We start from the raw sequence: 20,934 nt of genomic DNA, 5'->3' as shown, positions 1-20,934 counted from the left end.
AGTTTTCAACTATTCTATTTGCCCACCAAAGCCACTGATGCAGTGTTAGTGAACTGCAGTTACGATTAATGCAGACTCATTACTGCTGAAAAAGCAATGAGATGCTAAAATTTCCACACCACATGACTACTCGTTTACCATTGAGGGGTCTGTGGGTGAAGGAAGCCCCTCATCAGCATCCTCCTTGATAACATCCTAACAACAACAAAATATTACGGTTTGGGTAAAATGATCAAGGGCTCAACAAAAAATATGAAGTAAACAGTGAATGCGAATGATCTTGTAACAATATATAATTCAACAGAAACACATTTGGTTTTTTCATGTAATTAAAGATTTTACCACCTTTTAATAGCTTTGCCCATTGTATCAATATCTTAGAATAAACGTGATTGACAAGTGAGGCTTCTACTTTTTTTTAGCTTTCCTTAGTTCTTAATTCCATTTGAACAGCCATCTGCCAGTAAAACAAATACTGTTAAATAGGAATTTTATTATTCTATATGAAGCTAGAAAAGTCTGCTTGTTTTTCCTTTTCAATGGGTAAAGTTGAATTATATGTACTTGCAAAACCAAGCTACAACTGACGTATACTTAATGTAAAATGCATTTTGTTTTACTTAAATATTTAAACCATTCCTTTAAGCTTTTTACTTTGACCATTCAACAGCATTAAATGATGTAATTTTATCTTCTGCGCAGAATTCGTATGGTTAAAAAAATGTAAAGATACATTTACAAGTATTGCTCTTTTCCTTTAATATTATAGTATATCCATATTTTTACTACATTACAGTTGACATTTTCACTAAAATATTTTCCTGCCAGTATTACAGGTCATAGTCCTCTAATCTTGATATCTGAACATCAGAAGAGGTTTTCCTCTGTCTGGAATTTCTGAAGTTAAAACAAAATACATTTTACATTATATGTTAATAACTCCTTTGCTTAAAATATTTATAATACAGAGCTTGTACTTATCTAATAGTGAATCATCATTAATAACCTTCATTTTCATTACTTGTATATTTTTTTTGTCTAGGTTAGTATTTGAATTACCCTTCAAAATACTTACTAGGCCATTGTTCTGATCTCTGGACAAACTCGTTTTTAGTGGTGGACGTGAGATGAGATGAGAACTGCCAGGGTAATACCTTGGCATGTAAAGATATGGGGCAAAGAATGGCTATGGAAAAAAAAACGTAACAAAAAAGGGACAAACAATTACACAAATCAAAATGTAATAACAAAATAAAAATTATTTCAACAAAACACATCCTGTAGTTGAGTCTAATAAAGTGAAAATAACAATTACTAATAGGTGTCTTTACTTTTTGCATTGAATAGAATTCAGTCAAAAGCTCTGGAGTGAGTTCTTCAAACTCCCTGATCCCCTTCTGGTTCCCCTAGAGCCAAGGGGCGCTCTGGTGGGTTTTCTGGAGGAGCAGAGTTGCGCTGGTTTGGTAGCTACACTCTAACATCTGTTTTGAATGTGGGAAAAGGATAATTTATGGATCATTCTGGTAATTTCACTCTCCCTGACCTGCTAAATTCAAAATCGCATGCTCAGTAAAACTTAAAGTTTCATAATACCCAAGACAACTGTACCAAAAAAAAAAAAATGTGTGATACATAACAGCACCGCTGGAACTTCCCATATTTGTGGTAAGCATCCAAAGGCTTCCACAAATCCTACATTTTATAAATCAATAAATGGATTTTTATAGCAGACAGCATTTGAGCTTTGTTTTGTTGGAAATATGTTAATGCATGTTGCTCAATACAAATAACATTTTAAAGGACAATTGTTATAAAACAAGTAGAAAAAATATTACTCTTTTTTTCTTTTTTTGCACAAATATCAGTTAATTCTAACCATGGTTTTTGCAAACAGGTTCCAAGCCTAACAAATTTCAACAAATTTTACCAACAGATTTCAAGAAAACAAACACTACCCAAGTTTCCCAAGTCTTATCAGTGTGAAGGGCCCAAATGAGAACGCAGGCTTTTAATGCAGTCACTTCTAGAGGAGACTGAGATCTCCAAATTACAAACATGCTTCCATTGGAACAAATGACGCCTTATAGATCCAATCTTCCAAGTGCTAAAATCAAGTGTGTGTGTGTAGACAGATGAGTGTGCATTTGAGAGTTATGACGCTTACAAAAGGTAACCCAGGTAAGAAGTACAGACCGCTTTTCTAATATTGTGAAATTTTGCTTTGACCTATCTGTGAATTTGAATTTGGTTTGGAAACAAAGATTTTCATTTCCTTATCAAGTCTCGTTTAAGGCAATGTACTGGAAAGCAATACAGTGTTTTAGATTTCTCCAAACAACGGCTATATAACAGATTTCTGATGTTTCTATACACAGCATTCTCAAAATTGTATTATGTAGCTATTTAACAAAACAGAACTTATTATTTGGTTTGTGTTTCTGCACATGACAAGATTCTGATTCGTCTACTGCACCAAATTCAGTATAAATAATTCTATGACTCAAGGGTCAACTGGCGAGGGAGGAGTAAGATTTGTTGAAATATTCCACTTTGGATTTGTCAGTAAGGACTAAAAAAAACCTCTCCATTCAGGAGCAGCTGTAAATGCACTGAGAAATTCAAGTTTAATTCCTGCATACATCAATTACCTAGACGGCATATGCTACAACTTTGGGTGATTTATGAAAAATAAAAATGGTTCCATATTCTTAGCTGCTAGAGGCAGTCTCCATACATTCTTTCACACAAATAAGACCAAAATTTCCTATGTTCTTCCAACATATGAAGCTGCATGATATGCATTGTAACCATTAGTCTAAATAGGGAATTTGGTTTGTTTCGTTTTAAACAGGTAGGAGAACCAATACCTTGCCTTTGTCTTACGTTTTTTGGTTAGTACAAAATTATTCAGAAAATCGACTGACTTGAAAATATTTCACCATAAGGCACAATTTCTCTGGCATTTTCTGGAAATGAAACTCTCTTGAAAAAGAGTTCATGTTATTCCTAACATAATTAAATGCCTCAGTTTTCCACTAACAGCTTAAACCATGTGGAAAACCCCCAAGCATGAAATGCTTAATGATTGTACAGCATTCAAGTGCCAAGTTTTCACTGCAGAGACCATCCTCTGAAACACATAGGGAGCGCTTGTTTGTTGGTTGCAAGTCATCAAACTGCAAAGCAATGAAAAGCTGGTCCAATAAGGCAATTATCCCTCATTTTTTTCATAATTTCTAATTACGCCTTCAGCCCAATTCAACTACTCCACTGCTTCCCAACTGTGGGATCTGTTATAGGCTGGAACTCTATAGACTCAAGCTTCCTTTGAAGTACAGTAAGAACAATACTGTGAAAATGTGAGATCAATATAAGCCCACGTTGGGCCTCAACCAGCATAGAGCTGTTCTCCAAGTTTGCAGATAGCTTATAAAGCATAAGCATGATGTTTGTTATTTTTCTAAGATATCTAAGAATTTGCCACTGTGTTGCAAAAAAAGAGATGTCTTCACATACCACAATTTCTAGTTCCGACTTGAGAAATCTCAATTAGACTGGACTACTGCTCCGACCTTCCCCATAACAAAAATGATCTCCACAATGATCCATGATTGCAGTGATACTGGGAAGCAGAACCTGAACCCAACTTGCAGCCAGGCCATCAGACAGTGGTAAAATGTAAATGTCCAGCATAGTCCTATACTGAGAGCTATACACCCAAGTTGAAGAGCTGCTAAATGGGACTGTAATATTTCCTTTACAGTTATACAGAGAGACAATGGGGTTTTAAACCAAAAGTGAATAGATTATGTCACTGGAAGTTCAAGGTCCATAACCTAGAAACATACATAATAAAGAATTCACATTTCCTAAAAATAAACAACCTGATTTTTTTTCCCATTCACAAATGAGTACCTAAAGACAATAGGACACAAAATATTTAATAGTCAGAGTAAGGCATCTATCCCTAGAATTTAGGGTGGTTTTGCATAAAATTCAGGCATTTCCATAGAAGCATCTGAACCCATTGTGTTGTGTCATACAGGTATCCAAGATCTCTCTCAGGAACTTCTACTGGGGAGAGCCTGGTCTTCTACTGCTGTTCTTTTTTTAAACACCATTTTTACAAAAACCTGAGAAGTGAAATATAATTGAACATGCTGAAGGAAATCACCTTTCAGTCTGAGTTTTCTACTAGTAGGTTCTCATTACTTATCTCAGTATGTGGTGTTCATGACGTACCCTTATTACTCCATGGAGGAAAGTAATGAATACAGCCCTTTGTCAATATTTGAAAGTGTGGAACACTAAAACCAATTATACCTTGGAAGAACAGTATAAAATTCCAGAAAGGCCAAAACTGAAGTGTTATAGTCTTCAGTAGGCAAAAAGGAAAAAACAAGCACGCCTCTAAGTCTGTGTATGCACATAATACAAATGAACAAATACAGTCATTGTATGAATGGCTTATGACTCACCAGTAATTGCTTTTGTAACGCTTATTAGAGCCACAAAAACATGCAAGTGTCAACTGTGTATCACCCCATACTTTAAACCTTGTCATGTACAGTAACACAGACACAAAACCAGGGTTTCCAATTAAACACCCACTTTAACAAAGCTGAGTTAGTATCAGCATGAAGATTCATGTGACAAGCATTTAACAGTGTTGGGCTACTTCAAAGTATATGTCACTTTAAGTTATTTTTAACAAAACAGTATATCGTCCCTGTATAGAGGGTATACAGTTTTGTGCTACATGTATTCTTTTCTGCCTTGGTTAACAAACAATGATTTAGGAATAACCCAATTTTCTTTCCAGCTTACTAGCCTGAACATTTACCCGCTGTCAAATCTACTTGAAGTTGAGGTCACTTCTCGTATATAGAAGTAAGCTATGACCGTATCAGCTTTCTACTCTTTATCATCATAGTACTGCAGAAAAAAAAAGTGAAAAGTTCAAAAATCCTGAATACATCCCACAAAAAGAGAAAGTTTAGACTTGATCCGACTATACGGTAAAGTACTTCATTCAATTGTCAAGTAAGCCACGTCCAGGTCTGTGTTTCTTGAGGCCCACAAATAGCTCAAAAATGCATATTTTATGCAGTTTATGTTAATTTCTTTAAACTAGTGCAACACTGGTTTAGGGAAAAGATCCCAGAAAAACTTTAAAAAGAGACAAAGGGGAAGACAGACACAGATCCTTGTGATGTAGCTCCCCACTTGAGGTTCTGTATGTTTTAACCCAAGACGTCAAGAAAAAGCTGGGATCCCTTCCAGTGTCTGTGAGCAAGTGTGTAACGATTGAGCATAGTTTACCCCATAAAAGTAAAAATAAAAAGAAAAAAGAACCTGCAATATCCTACAATTGAACAGTGTCTCAAAATCACTGACCTTTTTTTACCCCTTGTGTAATTTGTTTTTCTGATGCAATTTACCAGACTACAGGGACCAAACATTACTGTGAAATGTACTGACTTTTAGACTTTTCTCCATTCCTAAATAAAATTTGCATGGGTCGTTTAATATTTTATAGATGACATCTGCAATATTACCAGATTAAATATGAAGAGTGTTAATTGGTTCTCGATTATTTACCCGATTGTAAAACGGATGCTGAGGTCCTGTCATACCGCTATAGTAACTGCTGTGAGGCTGCGGTGATAAAACTCCGCTATTGAAAGGTCCGTTGAAAGAGGTGGTAGAAGAGCAAGCTGATGAAGGCTGACTGAATAGAGATGTTGCTCTGGCAGGTGCCTCATGTAAAGGCAGTGTGGGATAAGGAAGGCCTCCCATATTCATCTGATCTCTTGCAGCACGAACATCTGAAAAATAAAAAGGTAAAACAGAATGAGATTTTGCTTGAAATATTTGAAGAAGTGTTGATTTGTTTACCACCTCCTTACAGTACATTTTTGTGTATTTAACTCCAATCAAAACTCACCAAGTAGAACGTCAAATGTCACTTTCAGCTGCATTCAGTTGACCTATTGAGGATCATATATACACAGGGGTCTCTGGGAAAGTTAGGAAAATGTATTGCATAAATTTACATAGCATATTAAACACCTCTCAACATTCTCTCCCAGAGATAACAAGTTATGAATTCCAACACAAATGAGAAGAAATGCAGGAACACATCACGCCAAGTATGTGTCTGACGGTGAGCACGTCTGATGTGACAGTCAGACCTGCGCTATTTCTGAAGAGATTAAAGAGACAAAGCTTGGAAACAATGTCAGGCCATCCCACTGTGGCTATCAAGCGCAGAGAAGGAAGTTTCACAAGTAGGAACAAAAAGGGTTCCAGTTGAGGTCTGAAGAAAAGTGTCACAACAGAAAAGACAAGCAAAAAGAACTATTAACACCTGAATTCCATTCCCACCTAGAATACTGTCATACCAAAGACTCATAAGGATCCTAGTTTAAGTTTAAAGTTCTGGTTTTCTTCAAAGCTTTAGCATGTCTTAACAGGTGGAAATGTCAGGATGCCTTAGCCCTACTCCAGAGCCACCGGCAATCCCTAAAACTGGACAAGAAGCTCCACACCGTGTGCCACAGCAACCCACAGCAGCAGCGAGCAGGCAGAACACTTAATGTTTCTTTCAGAAGAGAACATACCTGAACCCAACTGCATCTTTTGAGACCACAAGCAAGTGAAGAGAACTGCTTAACAGCCACACCACATACACAATAATCCCTCTAGGATGAATTTAAATATCATACTAGAGCAGACTAAAAAGTAACTCACAGGTACCAGCTGCACAGGTATCCAGTGAGGTGTACATCAAATGGAGATGTTCTGCTTTGTTTCACTGGTTTCAGTTCTACAGGATCTTACTGATGTTATTCAAAATTACGGAATCACAGAATGTCAGGGACTGGAAGGGACCTCAAAAGATCATCCGGTCCAATCCCCCCGCTGGAGCAGGAACACCTAGATGAGGTTACACAGGAAGGCGTCCAGGCGGGTTTTGAATGTCTCCAGAGAAGGAGACTCCACAACCCCCCTGGGCAGCCTGTTCCAGCGCTCTGGCACCCTCACTGAGAAGAAGCTTCTTCTCATATTTAAGTGGAATCTCCTGTGTTCCAGTTTGTATCCACTGCCCCTTGACTTATCATTGGGTGCCACCAAGAAGAGCCTGGCTCCATCCTCATGGCACTCACCCTTTACATATTTATAAACATTAATGAGGTCACCCCTCAGTCTCCTCTTCTCCAAAACTAAGGAGACCCAGCTCCCTCAGCCTTTCCTCATAAAAGAAATGCTCCACTCCCTTAATCATCTTTGTTGCCCTGCATTGGACTCTCTCCAGCAGTTCCCTGTCCTTCTGGAACTGAGGGGCCCAGAACTGGACACAATATTCCAGATGTGGTCTCACCAGGGCAGACTAGAGGGGAAGGAAAACCTCTCTGGACCTACTAACCACCCCACTTCTAATACACCCCAGGATGCCATTGGCCTTCCTGGCCACAAGGGCACAGTGCTGGCTCATGGTCATCCTGCTGCCCACCAGGACCCCCAGGTCCCTTTCCCCTACACTGCTCTCTAAGAGGTCATTCCCAACTTGTACTGGAACCTGGGGTTGTTCCTGCCCAGATGCAAGACTCTGCACTTGCCATTAAAATTGTTAACAAAGATCTGGAAGACAACTTCCATGTCTACTAAAATGTCATTGTGTGTATTGGTCTCCCCTATCTGCTAACAGTCTTCAAACCAAGAACAGCGCATTCCCCCCTTCAAAAGAGATACTTCAGTCTAGTACGATCTGGCCATTACAGCAAAGCTACCAAGTGAAACTGAATGGCCTGCTACTGAAGTTAAATGAGACAATCTAAAGGTCTGATTCGATGAACAAATAATGATTCTAGATAACATGCAAAGTAGCATGAAAATAAATACTATAATTGCCATTTTCCATTTATTTGAAAGCATACTCACCTGCAATGATTTCTCGTAGCTTGGGATCTAAGTTTACAGTACATGGCAAAAAGGTTCTTACATCACGTGCAACAAGAACAGGTGTCCGTGAAGATAAAAATACTTCAAAGTTCCGTATGTCTCCATCAATTTCAAGTAGAGGTTCAACATCTTTAGTTGTAGGAATATTCTTTGAAATTCTAGGAGAAAAAAAATTGGATAAATTTTAAACCATATTTATTATACTACATTGTCCATTTGCATAGTGATATTCAAGGGTGAAATACCAGTACACTTGCATCCACTCTCCCCGTTCTCTGGAAAACAAAAAGAACCCATAAAGACCTGCACTGTCTGCAGAGAGAAAAAAATTAATATTTCCTAATATGCAAGAAATCTCAAACTGCTACGTAATCTGATCTAATTATATGCTTTCGAGAAACCTCAAGGGAGTCAAACAGAAGACTGAAATCAGATGAGGAATCTATAGATCAGTAGTATCAAATAAAAAGTAAGGGGAACTCAACATTCGTCACCATTAACTTCAAATATCCACTCAAGTTCTGGTACTCTAAGCAGGAATTCCATGGTTAAAAATCTCCTTTTAAACTAAAATTTCTTGTAACAGGAACACTCGGGCATCTTAGACACTGATCAAAACTCAACAGCACATGATTTCATGGTAAAAAGTGGAAAAACAGCTGCCTGCTTTCAAATAATTCACCTTCTATGACAAGAAGCCACAAACAGAGAGGAACAAAACTCTGTGACATGATCAATATAAGGGACTGCTGCTGCATCGTGACTATTGTCAAAGAATGGCGTGGCGTTTGGTAGTTTTTGGGTTTTTTTTTTTTTTTTTTGTAAGCATTAGTATCAAGGAGAGTTTTAGGAAGGAACAAGGAGAAGGAATAAATGCTAGCCTTGTGGAAGTTTATGAAAAGTTTCTACCAAATGCAAGCAAGTGATGGAGGCAAGTGATGGGTCAGATGGACCTATCTTATTTGACATCTCATCTCACAGAATCATGACTGGTATCTCATCCAATGCCAAATGAGATATGATAATGTAAATGATGCAGGGATGGGAAGGGAGGAAGGAGCCCTCCTGTGCACTCAGTAACCTATCAAAGTGCAACCAAGAATCTCTTACATTAAATAAATACACACTCATGTGTCCACAAAGAGAAAAGAACATAACACTTAAAAATCTGGTTGGAATTGAATTTTTAATACAGCTCATTAACTAGGTCTATCATTAGCTGAACAACCTTACCTTATTTCACAATTTGTAAGCTTTTTAAAAGCAATGATCTTCTTTCATCTTTAGTTTTAAATTCTCCATAAGAAGTAGATTTTTATGTACCAAGGAATTATTCTAGAGACAACAGTAGCAGATTTACACGGAATATTTAGCATTTAATATTAAGAGGAAAAAAAGAAATCAAAGATCAATGCTAGATGCTTGAAGTAAGTGCAACTCTTTTACATTAAAGATGTATTTTAACTGTGTGTTAATCTTACAATCTGATCTTGTAGCACAGTCTTGTCCTATACTAAAAGTAGAATTAAAATATTCCTATAAACTCTACCAGAAAACATCTGAATGGTCCATGTACCTAAAAGATGAAGAATACTGCCACACCATGCTGTCACAAGCAGTATCTACAAATTATTTTATTCACAGTGAGATCTTACAACTGCAGCACAAGAAAGTGTAGCAAATATAAGAGCAAGTCTAGCCTATTCTAACAAGGGTTCTGATCCTGTAAATCATTATGAGCAGTCACCTGGATGTCAGTGGGACTATACGCTTTAGGGAAGTTCACTGCACATAAGGCTTCACAGGCTCCAGCCTTAAAACAATCAAAAGCAATGCTTCTGTAAGAGAAACTTGACACCCAGAAGTAGGTTACCGTTTCAAAGAATGGAAATAGTTCATTCTCTAAGAGTGTTTAAAGAAATCTAATAGGAGCAAGAAGTGGTCCTCACTTCAAAGAAAAAAAAAAAGAGAACATTCACAGTCTCGAAGTAAAACATACATGCAATAAAATCGGAGAAATGTATATTATACACTAATATCTAGCTACTACTTTCGGTTATTCTATTTTGCCTTATATAAAATTACAACTAAACTGACTGTAAATGTATGTCTTTATTCAAATGTATGTCTTTATTCAAAGACATCAGAAACTAAAACAAATAATAAAAAAATAAATAAACCCACTAACTTACATACATTTACTATGAGTATTCTAAACAAGAGTTCAACACTGGCAAAATGTAAATTAAGTCACTTTTTAAGCCAGGGATTGAAGAGTTAAAGAGTGGCCTACTTCAACACTTACATCTACAAAACAAGAAGCCAAAAGAGAATGTGACATAGATTTAAATAAAACACACAGCTGATGAATCACATGAAACAAATTAGCTGAATTTTAATGCCAGCTCTACTTAAGTCTGAATGCGAACAGTGTTCTGAATGTGATGAACAAAGCTACTGTTCAGCAGCCAACAGCTCACTGCTGGTGTGCAGATTGAAGTCTCCAATCGAACCTCCTGAGCTCAGTATCTTAAACTACGCCTTTGAAAGAAATATTTATGTAAACGATAATCTTTTGGCAAAGAGCCACAAAAATTGCATGTGCCTGTACTTCTCAGATAAAAAATAAAAGGTTAGCATGTAAAGCACTTCAGGAGTTACTTTTTCTAAAACATAAGCGTACAAAGCTAAAACTAAAGTGCTGTGAACATCCTATTCTCATTTTGGGGCTAGATTTTCCTGAGGCAGAAGAACTATTGTTTAAATCGGAAACCTCAAAAACTGTTAGTGTTAGAGAGTGTTTCCACAAGCAACTACTTGAATTTAAAAGGAATGAGCCCAAACCAGGATATTACTTTGACAGAAGAGAACCTTAAAAATTGAGGACACTATTCTGCATGTGTCCTTTCCATGTACAGCTAAAATTTTAAATTGCTTTCATTGTGGATTAAGTTATATTCCAACAACAATGGATTATTTCCCTTTTTTCCCTCAAACAGAAACATTCACTGCAAATACACATAGGTAAGTCATCTTCTCTTCCATTCAAAAGACTGTGAATTTGTTCCAAATTTTTTCTAGTCTATATTCACCTTGCACTTCCATTACTGACGTGGAAAACAAGGCCCATGGTGGGTCCAACACTGCACGTTGTTTTGCTCTGAAGTTATTTATCCTGTTCTTCTCCTGTCTGGTCAGTAGAGTGTCAGTGTATCTTTATGCTTAGGGGTGTACTTTTTCCTGGATTAAAAGCTCTCACACAAAACACTCCAGAAAATTTGCAGTACTGTCAACATATCGAGAATAGTGCTGCAAATATTGTTTCAAACTGAAATTCACAACAGGTTATTCTGGACACTGAAAGAAGAGCATTTGCTCATATACACACTTGTATAAAGGCAGGAATAAAAAGTCGTAACACGCTCAAAACATAAGAGAAACAATCTTTTAGCTTAATACAGACTGCAAAAAAAGGAAAGCTATAGTTTGATATATCCATCTTGACAAAAATTATAAACCCCTCAGTGCATATTAAGCAGTACAGAGACTTCACTGAACAGATGCAATAGCTATTTAAAAACTCCTGTTACTGTAGGTATTCAGGAAAGCTTGCTCTGCAAAACCAATTCTCACCATGCAATTCAAGTAACAGCAAATAAACCATCTCTTCTGAGTGTTCCAGGTTTTGACCATTCCAGAAAGAAAAAAAAACATTTTGTTCCTTAAAAAAATGCTATTTATTAAACTAATCTCCCACACCCAGTATAATGCACTGTCACCGGTTCACATTAAAAAGGTCTAATTTTAATACAACTCTCCTGAACATACCCTACACCAACACTCTTCATAATTAAAGTGGTAATACAGTTATAAATGCCTGGATTTATTCACAGCTTTGCAGTGCTACTTGAATTACAGAAGGCAAAATAATTTTTTTTAAAAATCAATGTATTTATTACACAGATGGAAAAGCAGCTAAACAGTGTAGCACAGAAGAATCTAAGACTGCTACTCTGTAAACAGAAGTAATCATGGCTCACTAACTGCCAAGTCCAATCAGATCACTCGCACAAGTGAAATACAAGAATACTGTATTAACCTGGTTTGGGTATTTTTCACTGCTGAACATCAGTTACAAAGGTACTTCATGGCTTTATGCAGAGACTCTTTTATTCAATACCTCCACCTGGAGGACTTCAGAAACGCAGTAAATACTGGCAGGTCCCCTAGCATTAGAGACGCCCGTGGTTCATCCCAGTCTCCAGCACAAGATTCCTTTCCAGGGCTGGGTTCTAGCACACAGCTAAACCTCAGGACCAGGCAAAAGGAGACTTCTTCTCCAAAAGTCTATGGCAAATGCTTCCCTGACAGAACCACGAATTCCATTTCTCAGAATAACCCAAAGACTAATCTATCAGTCTGTTGCAAATGCTACCCAGAAATGGAAGGTAAAAAAAGTACGATTGCTATACTACATTAACTTTGATAGGTTAATAACCAAAATCCAAGTCAACCAGGACCAAAGGCATATTACTTCCTTCATACAGCATTTGGATTATCTGATCTGTTCCTTATCTTGCCCTTCTGAAGCAGGTTCTTATGACAGAGTTGACGTAATGAAGCAAATTTATCATGTGGGCATATGAGCAAATCATTACAAGGAAAAACTGGAGCATCAGCTTTTGAAGAACATGACAGCCCACACTATTGCTCCACGGTCAGCTTTTACAGCAATATGAGACACAAGTCTTTTCTGAATATGAAGCAAGTGTTTTATCTCCTCTTTTTTCCTAAGAGACAGATTAGGTCATATCTAAGAGCCAGGACGTGGGCCACTGCAGTGTGTAGTTAAAAGATGCATTTCCAGATTATCATCTTGCCTCACAATGTTCTCCCAGGCTCTCAGGTTTTGAATAAATATCCTGATTTCAACAAAAAGGCTCAGCAGACAAAAAAAAGCCATCATCTCCAATTTTATTACCCAACTTCATCAGTTCTTCCAGAAGTACAGAATACTCATGAATTGACTTACACAGGTTTTTAAAAAAAAAATTCTTTTGTGAAATTGTTTCTCCTGTTGCTAAAATGAAGGCTTCTGTGTTCCACTGTAAACTAGTATCGATCAGTGGTGCTTGGGGGATCTGAAATATACAGAGGAGCATTTTTGAGAGATGTCACTAATGCACGTTAACCACACTGTAAGCATTTAAACTTACCTGGAAAATGTTTTAGAAATATGACTGATTATTCTATATTACAAAGGTAACTAAAAAAGCTAAAAATATTCCTCCATCTTGTTCCGATTAGCTTTTGCTCCAGATCTTGTTCTCTCCCCACTACCTTGCCACCCGAACTTCCTTCTTACTTGTCACATCCTCTCTTTAATTCTCCTTTGTGCCTTGATTCCTGTGGGGCAACAACCACCAGCTTTTAACACTGAGACCACACTATTAGAGCAATAAGAAATATAATAAGTTTATGTGCCCTGCGTTTTAAATAGGAGGCAGTAAAAGGAAACGGAAAAATAAAAAGCAGGTTAAATATTTAGAAGCAATGCCTCACTGCGAGGTCTACGAGGATATTTATTTGTCTACTTAAGGAAGTGATTTACTTAAACCTGGCCTGGGCAAAAGATGATTGCAGAGAACATTATAACCAGAGTGATGAATTTTGGCACCTTCCGTAGCTTTTTCATTTTAAAATTTCTATAATCACTAAAAAGCTACATTTCTTAAATTAATACATCAATAAATTTCACACAACTCGCAAATCCCTCAAAAGTTCATTTCACCCTTTTTATTAAAAGGTATTTAAACAGTGTCGAAACTGGAATTAGCATAATAACCTTCCAGAAAAGTTGCATTTCAAATGATCTTGCTCTAGCATTGCTAGAGATTTGCTGAAAACATGCAACATACTTTTTAAAAGAATAATTTAATAGATACTTGTCTAAAGCACTGCAAGGAAAAGCAGTCAGATAATGCTTATCTTCAGTTTGTATTTTACTTCTTTTCTTCTTACTTATGTATATTAACAAAAAACCCTCAAATGATTTAGACAAAAGCTTTTAGCTCAACACGTAATTGCAACAAAATTACAATAATTGTACCAATTAAAATAATCCTGAATGAACAGTTTGTCATCTTAATGTTCCAATGGTTTATAGAAGGATCTACTTAATTAGCTGAAATTGCTTTCCAATGTTAGTATCAAATGTCATTTGTTAAAAGTTGAACGATTTCGAAAATAATTTAACAAAGCAATTTTACAAAACACCAAGAACCAACATTTTCTTTCCAGCTGAATAAAGCAAGCAGATGTGTCATCAAATTGCTATAAAAATAAATGAGCCTTTATATGGGGAAAAATAAATTTTACTACTAGTGCTACAGAATAGTATTTTTTGATTTTTTTATGAAATCAATTTCTTTAATAAAATAATTTCATACCATTTATATCTTGATGGTATTTTTAGTATGCTGTAAATACACTTTCTTAAACTGAAGTAGTAAATAATGAAGTAGAAATATTCGACTCCATGTGAAACACAAAAATGTTTTAACCTGCCTAAGTGTTTCCTAATTTGATTCACATGAGCGTATCACACAAAATTATCAGTAGAACACAGCACCAATGAAACCACACTACAGAACTCCAAACCTACAGTAATCAACTGCTGCTCCACTTATAACTAAATTAGTTTTTACCAGTTTAATCTGAAGAAAAGGGAAAAAAAGACAGAGGATAAGTTGTCTAGTAACCTGAAATGAAGCATTTCTCTGGTTACTTCCAAAAAGAGGTAACTGGGGAAAAAGCACAAGTAAAACCCTAAAACGGTGCTGAAACTGTCAAGACACACAGAACTGAAGAAATGAAGAAACACCAACACTTTCCATTATTAATAAATCAGACAGAGCAGATGTCTTCCACAAATTATTCCTGAGAATAGAGTAAGAGTTGCAAAAGTACTTTAAAAAGTAATAAATGAGCTACGGCTGGCTTAGGTCCTTTAGTTCCACACACACAAAAAGAATCCTTAATAAAAGCAAGTTAGTATACTATTCTTCTAAATTCAGTGTGTTCTGCTGTGGCACATCGTTTTCCAGTCCAATTTGACTTCTACCATAGGTACGCAGACACATGTGCAAGAACATTTGCAGAGAGAAATTCAGCCCAAGTGATGGATGAATTATATGTTGTTAAGTTTTAAATAATGGTTACTCACAACTCTGAGGAAAGCACTACCATTTTCTCATCCTGGAAGATACATCTCTTTTTTTCAAAAATCAAAGATTTTAGATTCTTGATTTCCATGGTTTCATTCAGCTTCCCAAAAAGCATGTTTTCAAGGCAATTAAGCAAGGGTGGAGATTCTTATCTCAACAGATGGCTCATGAGAGTTTCTTCTATCCTGAGCCAAGCCCTCATGTTCTAATATTTTGAATGAATAGATAAGAATAACCATGCCACAGAAATTCAGTGACCAGCAACTATTTGCCGATATCCTCACAAAGATTTATAAGCCCTGTCTTAACACCTCAGCTTGAGCAAAGCCTGGGCAAAGAGTGACAGGTAGAACTGTCCCTCGTGACATCAGGCATGACAAGCAAAGTAACATCAAAATCAGCCAGTAGGAAGCACTTGAATAGCTTGTGTGATTATGTGAATTCTGTACCATTAAGCAAAATGTAAATTCAGCTCCGGGGACAAGGACTCTCCTCTCCCCAGTATCTTTAAGCACTGAGAGTGAGTCATGGTCTCTCTTAGGACTATCTTCCTAGATACACTGGTCTTAGGTTTCTCAGTTGCACCACGTGATGGCTAGAACTATATTCACAAAGATATGGAGTCTAGATTCTAACCACATGAGAGGCAAATACCACGGATCTGTCAAGCTCCTGGGTAAATGTTCTACCCCAATGGCATCCAAACATAACCATGAGGAAATTCTCATGGACCATTATCAACTTCATACTGACTTTTTTCTCCTTCCAAAGGGGCCCTTCACAGCAAGTAGGTCACTAAATTGTTCTGGTAGCCTGAGGTACGTTCCCTGCCGTCTTCTTTTCAAAGGTCAACTGGCACTTTACTACCATGCCAGCGCTTGCCTGGACAACTCCGCATGTTCACTGAGACCAGAAGGTCTCTGCAACTGGTTGTATAGTTTGCCCCAGCATCTTAAATACTGTAAGTGCATAATATTACATAAAATAGGTATTGCCACTCCCCCTCTTCCACATTATTTCTGAATTAAAGTTGCCTTAGCTGCTGTGTTTTGTGCTGAATTTAACCTTTTCCTCCTGTTGCAAACATGCTCACGCCACATTTATTTGTCCAGGCTTTTTGAGGGCTGCAGCTACTGACTCTGCAGGATCCTGAATAGGCTCCAGATGCAAGGCAAAGCACCACAAGACTCAGCTTAGGCCTCACATCAGCAATTCTGAGCCATCACACCAGTGGAACTGTAGATGTTGCAGGAACTTCAGGGGTAAAAATTTAGACATCTATGTTTTTTAAAGTGTTTACAAGTTTAGTCATTTTCTGAATTGGATGCTTGAACTCAAGGGGCATATACAAGCCTGAAGTTTCACTCTCAACTGTATAAACCTTAACACATGGAAGAGGCTTTAATCACCAAAGACAGCCCAGCTATTAACCTCTTTAAGAAGTGACTGACTGGTAAATCTGCCATATCTAGAAGAGAACTGGTTGGCTCATAGTTGCAGAAACTCTCCCTAACATCTGCAGATTTCAGCTGGAGAATGGCCTACAGGCAAGAAGGTTATGAAATTACTTTAGTGACTTCTAGGAACATCTTCCACTAGACAAACTACCACAGACTTTGGATCCTGCCATAAGAAGGATACAAAGAGAGAAAATTCATTCAGCAGATTATCTCACTTAACAAGTAAACTGAATGAGGAGAGGGACTGAGAAGACATTCCCTCCCATGCAATCAGCTTTAATAGTGTGATTTTTAATCAATAAGGTGGCAATATCGAATTGCTACCATCTACAGACTTAAGCAGTAGAAAATATCAAGAAACAAAGTAAGATGACTATAACTCAGAGCCTTAAACTGAAATGAAAAACTAAGGTCTTTGGGGAAAAGAAAGAAATTACTCAAATTTCTAAGACTGAGGAAGACTTGCGAATCCAAAAAAAAAAAAAAAAGATTGGAGAAAGTATTCAAGCAAAACTGGGATTCCTCGCTGCATAGGAAGTAGGACAGCGATGAACCTGACAGCAAAATCTGAAGTGAGACTAGGGCTCTCCTCATCCTCTATAATATCTATTCTACTTTGGTACAACCTTTTTGAAATGTGATGACTAGTGTCTCACAGTGTTCAGGATTTAGATACATCACAGATTTGTATAATACACCACCTTTCTTCTTTCCATTGCTTTGCTAATAACTCCTAAATACTTTGTTTCATTTTCCACCTCCTGCTGAGGACTGAACATATTTTTTCAGAGAAGTCAGCTATGATTTGTGAATGTCCTTCCCCAATGCAGATTTACAGCCAATTACTATGTTAGCAGGATTATAGATTAAATTATTTTCCCCGGTATGCTATGACACCTGTATCCACAATGACTTTGATCTGCAATTTCCTCATAGCTACTTCCACAACTCTCTGTGAAACGGCTGTCCTCGTTAGAGCCCCACATTTCATCTTCTCCCTCTGCCAGACCATTTACAGGTATGTCAAAGATTACAAGTGTTATCTCTGGAAACTTTATCTACAAGTTTCTCACAAGACTCTTACTCCTGCCTTTCATTTCCATCTTTCGTCTTCCTGAGGCAATCTTGCCTGTTATGACCTTAAATTTTAATACATTTAAATGTTCTCATATGAAGATCTTACTTAAAATTTCTTAAATTTCCAAATGTTATATTGTCTTCTTCACGTGTTTTTTGACTCTGTTGAGAATTCAGTTTCCTGGAACACATCTTCTCTCTACAAAAGCCGCAGGGACTTTTCCCAGTGTATCATTTATTTAGATCTGGCACTGACATTCATTCTGGTGTCATGGATGTTTCATTTAGTCTTCACAAGAGAACACATTCCCATAGCTGGCTAATTTACAAATCTGAGAAGTATCAGTTTCCAACACTCAACAGAAACTTGCTTTAATCTGACAACTTAAATCTCTTACAATTCATTTAAAGAAAGCACATGTATTTTATTTTACTTTGGGGCTTTAAAAATTTGCTTTCTGCAACTTCTGCAAACCATTTTGGCATTTCACAAAACTGGCATTAGTAAGACCTTACAGCAACACAGAGGAGAATACAGCACAACATAAATATTAACCGTAAGTCACAATTATAAATAAAATGGTAAAAATAATTTAAACAGACCAGGATAGAGAGGTGGGTAATGACAACAGCTGGCTTGACCACAGAACAACCTAAACACTTAAGGGGCAGAAAACATGATAGACAAGAACTCAGAATTAGGAGCTTAACCTGCCAATGAGAGAGACTACAAGAAATTCTGGTGATAAGAGATGACTTGAAAAGGTACCATACAAACTCAAAGGAGTAAATACTGGTACTAATAAAATATATCAACTGGAAAGCAAAACCAAGCAAAGATCCAGACCAGAAAAGAGAGAGGCTGGAAGTGAGAGGATACAGTATAACGAAGTAAAAAGAGTAAAGATTTTTTTTTCTCCAGAATCTGGACTGGAAGCCAACAATGCAGACTTGGCACTATTTTAGTTTCAAAGTTTGACCCAAAGCATGAGCTGGTTCTCCTATACAAAAGATTTACAAAATATAGCATCTCTACCTGTTACTAGGACAGAAGTTCAAGTGACTCCAATCCATAAATACTGTTCACAAAAGATGTGCCTACAACACAAATTGAAGCCTTTTTTTCTTTTCTTTAAAACCCTGGGAAAATGTTGTCAATATAACATTCAACAGGTTTTCCCATCTCTGCATAGTTTGCCACAGTAAAGATGCACTACTACTAACAAAACTGGTTTCATACTCATCAATATAGTTTTCCATATTCATAGTATCTATAGATAAAATTTACTCACAAATTTACTTTCGCCAACAATCATTCACAATAAGAATATATTTATTAGGTTTTTTCTTTTTTTCCTTTTTTTAATAACGAATTGAAGCAGAGAGATATAGCTATATCTTTCAGTAACCAAACTGAAATGCCTGTTTTCTTTCAGAGTACTGCACGTACTGAAACCAGAGCTCCCACTACCTTCAGCTATAGCCCCAAACACTAGAATGAGCCTACCAAACCATAAGCTGTATACAACACCTCCCAACAGAGGCATAAATACTATCCAAGTGAAAGGTTTGACAGTCCAATATCACACAAACTCTGATGAATAGTTCTAGAGCAGATTTCAGTTATCTTAGTTTTCCTATGGCATTCTTTTTAACGACAACAGATAGCACTGAGATGTGACAGAAAATGGCCCTCCCCTTTACTATGCAGCCTGTCTATACAGTTTGCAAAATTAAATTCTGAACAAGACAGGAATCTTATGGGGGCAAAATAGCATATGATCACATACATCACATGTAATAATGCATATATAGATGAGAACTAACTGCAGACTATTCTTTAATTTCTTAATGCTTGACTACCTGATTCTTTTAATTTTACTATACCTTTTGTTGTGAATGTGTTGCTTATTCTTTGAAACACCGAGATCCAAAACACCAAGTGAAAAAGATTGCTAATGTTAAATACCAATACAGAATACACTAAGACAAGCATGCAAACAGACACTGTTGGAGCTACGCGGGCCAGACGCAGTTGTTCTGCTGGTGCCACCTGCCGACACAGCACCACCAGGCACAGGGACCACAGCTCACTCCTGCAGCATCAGCTGTACTGAGAGCAGAACTGGTTCTAACGTGCCTCCAAAGACACAGCGCTAAGACAACACAGGTTTTATTACCACTTGTCATACCCTTGCTGCACACGCAAAACATCTACCGTAACTCTTCAGTTGAAGACACCTGTAAGAGACCAATGTGTCGTGTTAACCCCCTGCCCCACACAACCAGCAGCCAAGAGGAAGGCAAGGGAAGCTCTCACTCCAAGGGAATTTTGGCAATTCACAACCTTTTTAACACATGTTAACTTAAAAGTTGGAAAAGTTACTCTAATATCAAAGGATTCTCCTTATATGGAGAACTTGATCAAGTGTGAACCCCTACACCTAACAGGGAACCTAAGATGGCCAAGCAGAACCCTTTCCCCACACACTTAAGAGTTCAGAAATGCAGCAAAACCAAGGAAGAATTTGCATTGTCACAATAAAAAGTAGTTTGACACAAGCTATTCAATGCTAGGAAAATTATATTCTTGCTCCTCTTCTAAAGTACCAAAATATTTTCTAAAACACCCTTGCAGAATAAGAGGCAGGAACAAAGTAACAAACTCAGAACAGGAACAGAGGCTATACAAGTATCGAAATTCAGTATCTATTAGTGAGATTCCAAATGGGAAAGCTCTTTTATAAACTAGAAAACCTTAGAAAACAGAAATTAAATTTTTTTTGAAGGAACTAAAGTAAATACTCTACTTCAAACTGATACAGACATTCAAGCCAAGTGACTTTAAACAATTGTAGATAAAAAAGACCACTGCAGAAAGGATTATTTTGGCTAAAACAGAATTTTGAGAGCATTAGCTTATCCCCGAGAGGAGTTCACAGACCTTTTCACACTCAGCATACAGTAATGATGAGTCCCCAAGTTGCCAGACAGATATCTCAGCTTTGTCACTACATCAGCAAAGTTATACATTTAATTCCTTGCAGAAGTTCAACAGAAGTGGCTGAGAGGTCAACTCTCTTCCTGAGCATGCGGCAACTTTGCTACTACTCTTATGAACCCGTTTTTTTAAATAGTTAAATAGTCAAAGAATCTCAGCCTTGTAGCTTTATCGTTTTCATATCAAATAATCCTGTTGGTAAGTT

The 20,934-nt window shown here is 37.1% G+C and overlaps 1 protein-coding gene across 3 annotated transcripts in view; it reads right to left on the bottom strand.

The window, feature by feature from the left end:
* KIDINS220 (kinase D interacting substrate 220) overlaps positions 1–20,934 on the bottom strand; it is a 75,580-nt gene that overhangs the window by 15,849 nt on the left and 38,797 nt on the right. The window contains exons 23-26 of one of the 3 annotated variants that reach the window (XM_005506817.3): positions 7,945–8,123; positions 5,602–5,828; positions 1,076–1,186; positions 139–195 (exon numbers count right to left, since the gene is read on the bottom strand). In XM_005506817.3, the coding sequence (XP_005506874.1) occupies positions 139–195; positions 1,076–1,186; positions 5,602–5,828; positions 7,945–8,123 (574 nt within the window). The remainder of the gene's footprint in view (positions 1–138; positions 196–1,075; positions 1,187–5,601; positions 5,829–7,944; positions 8,124–20,934) is intronic. The other 2 variants (XM_065059544.1, XM_065059545.1) reach the window with 2 other exon arrangements.

This window comes from Columba livia, chromosome 3 (assembly GCF_036013475.1).
Source record: "Columba livia isolate bColLiv1 breed racing homer chromosome 3, bColLiv1.pat.W.v2, whole genome shotgun sequence".
NCBI classification, from domain to species: Eukaryota; Metazoa; Chordata; class Aves; order Columbiformes; family Columbidae; genus Columba; species Columba livia.
The sequence above is the reverse complement of the archived record's forward strand: the minus strand, read 5'-3'. Positions and strand labels throughout refer to the sequence as shown.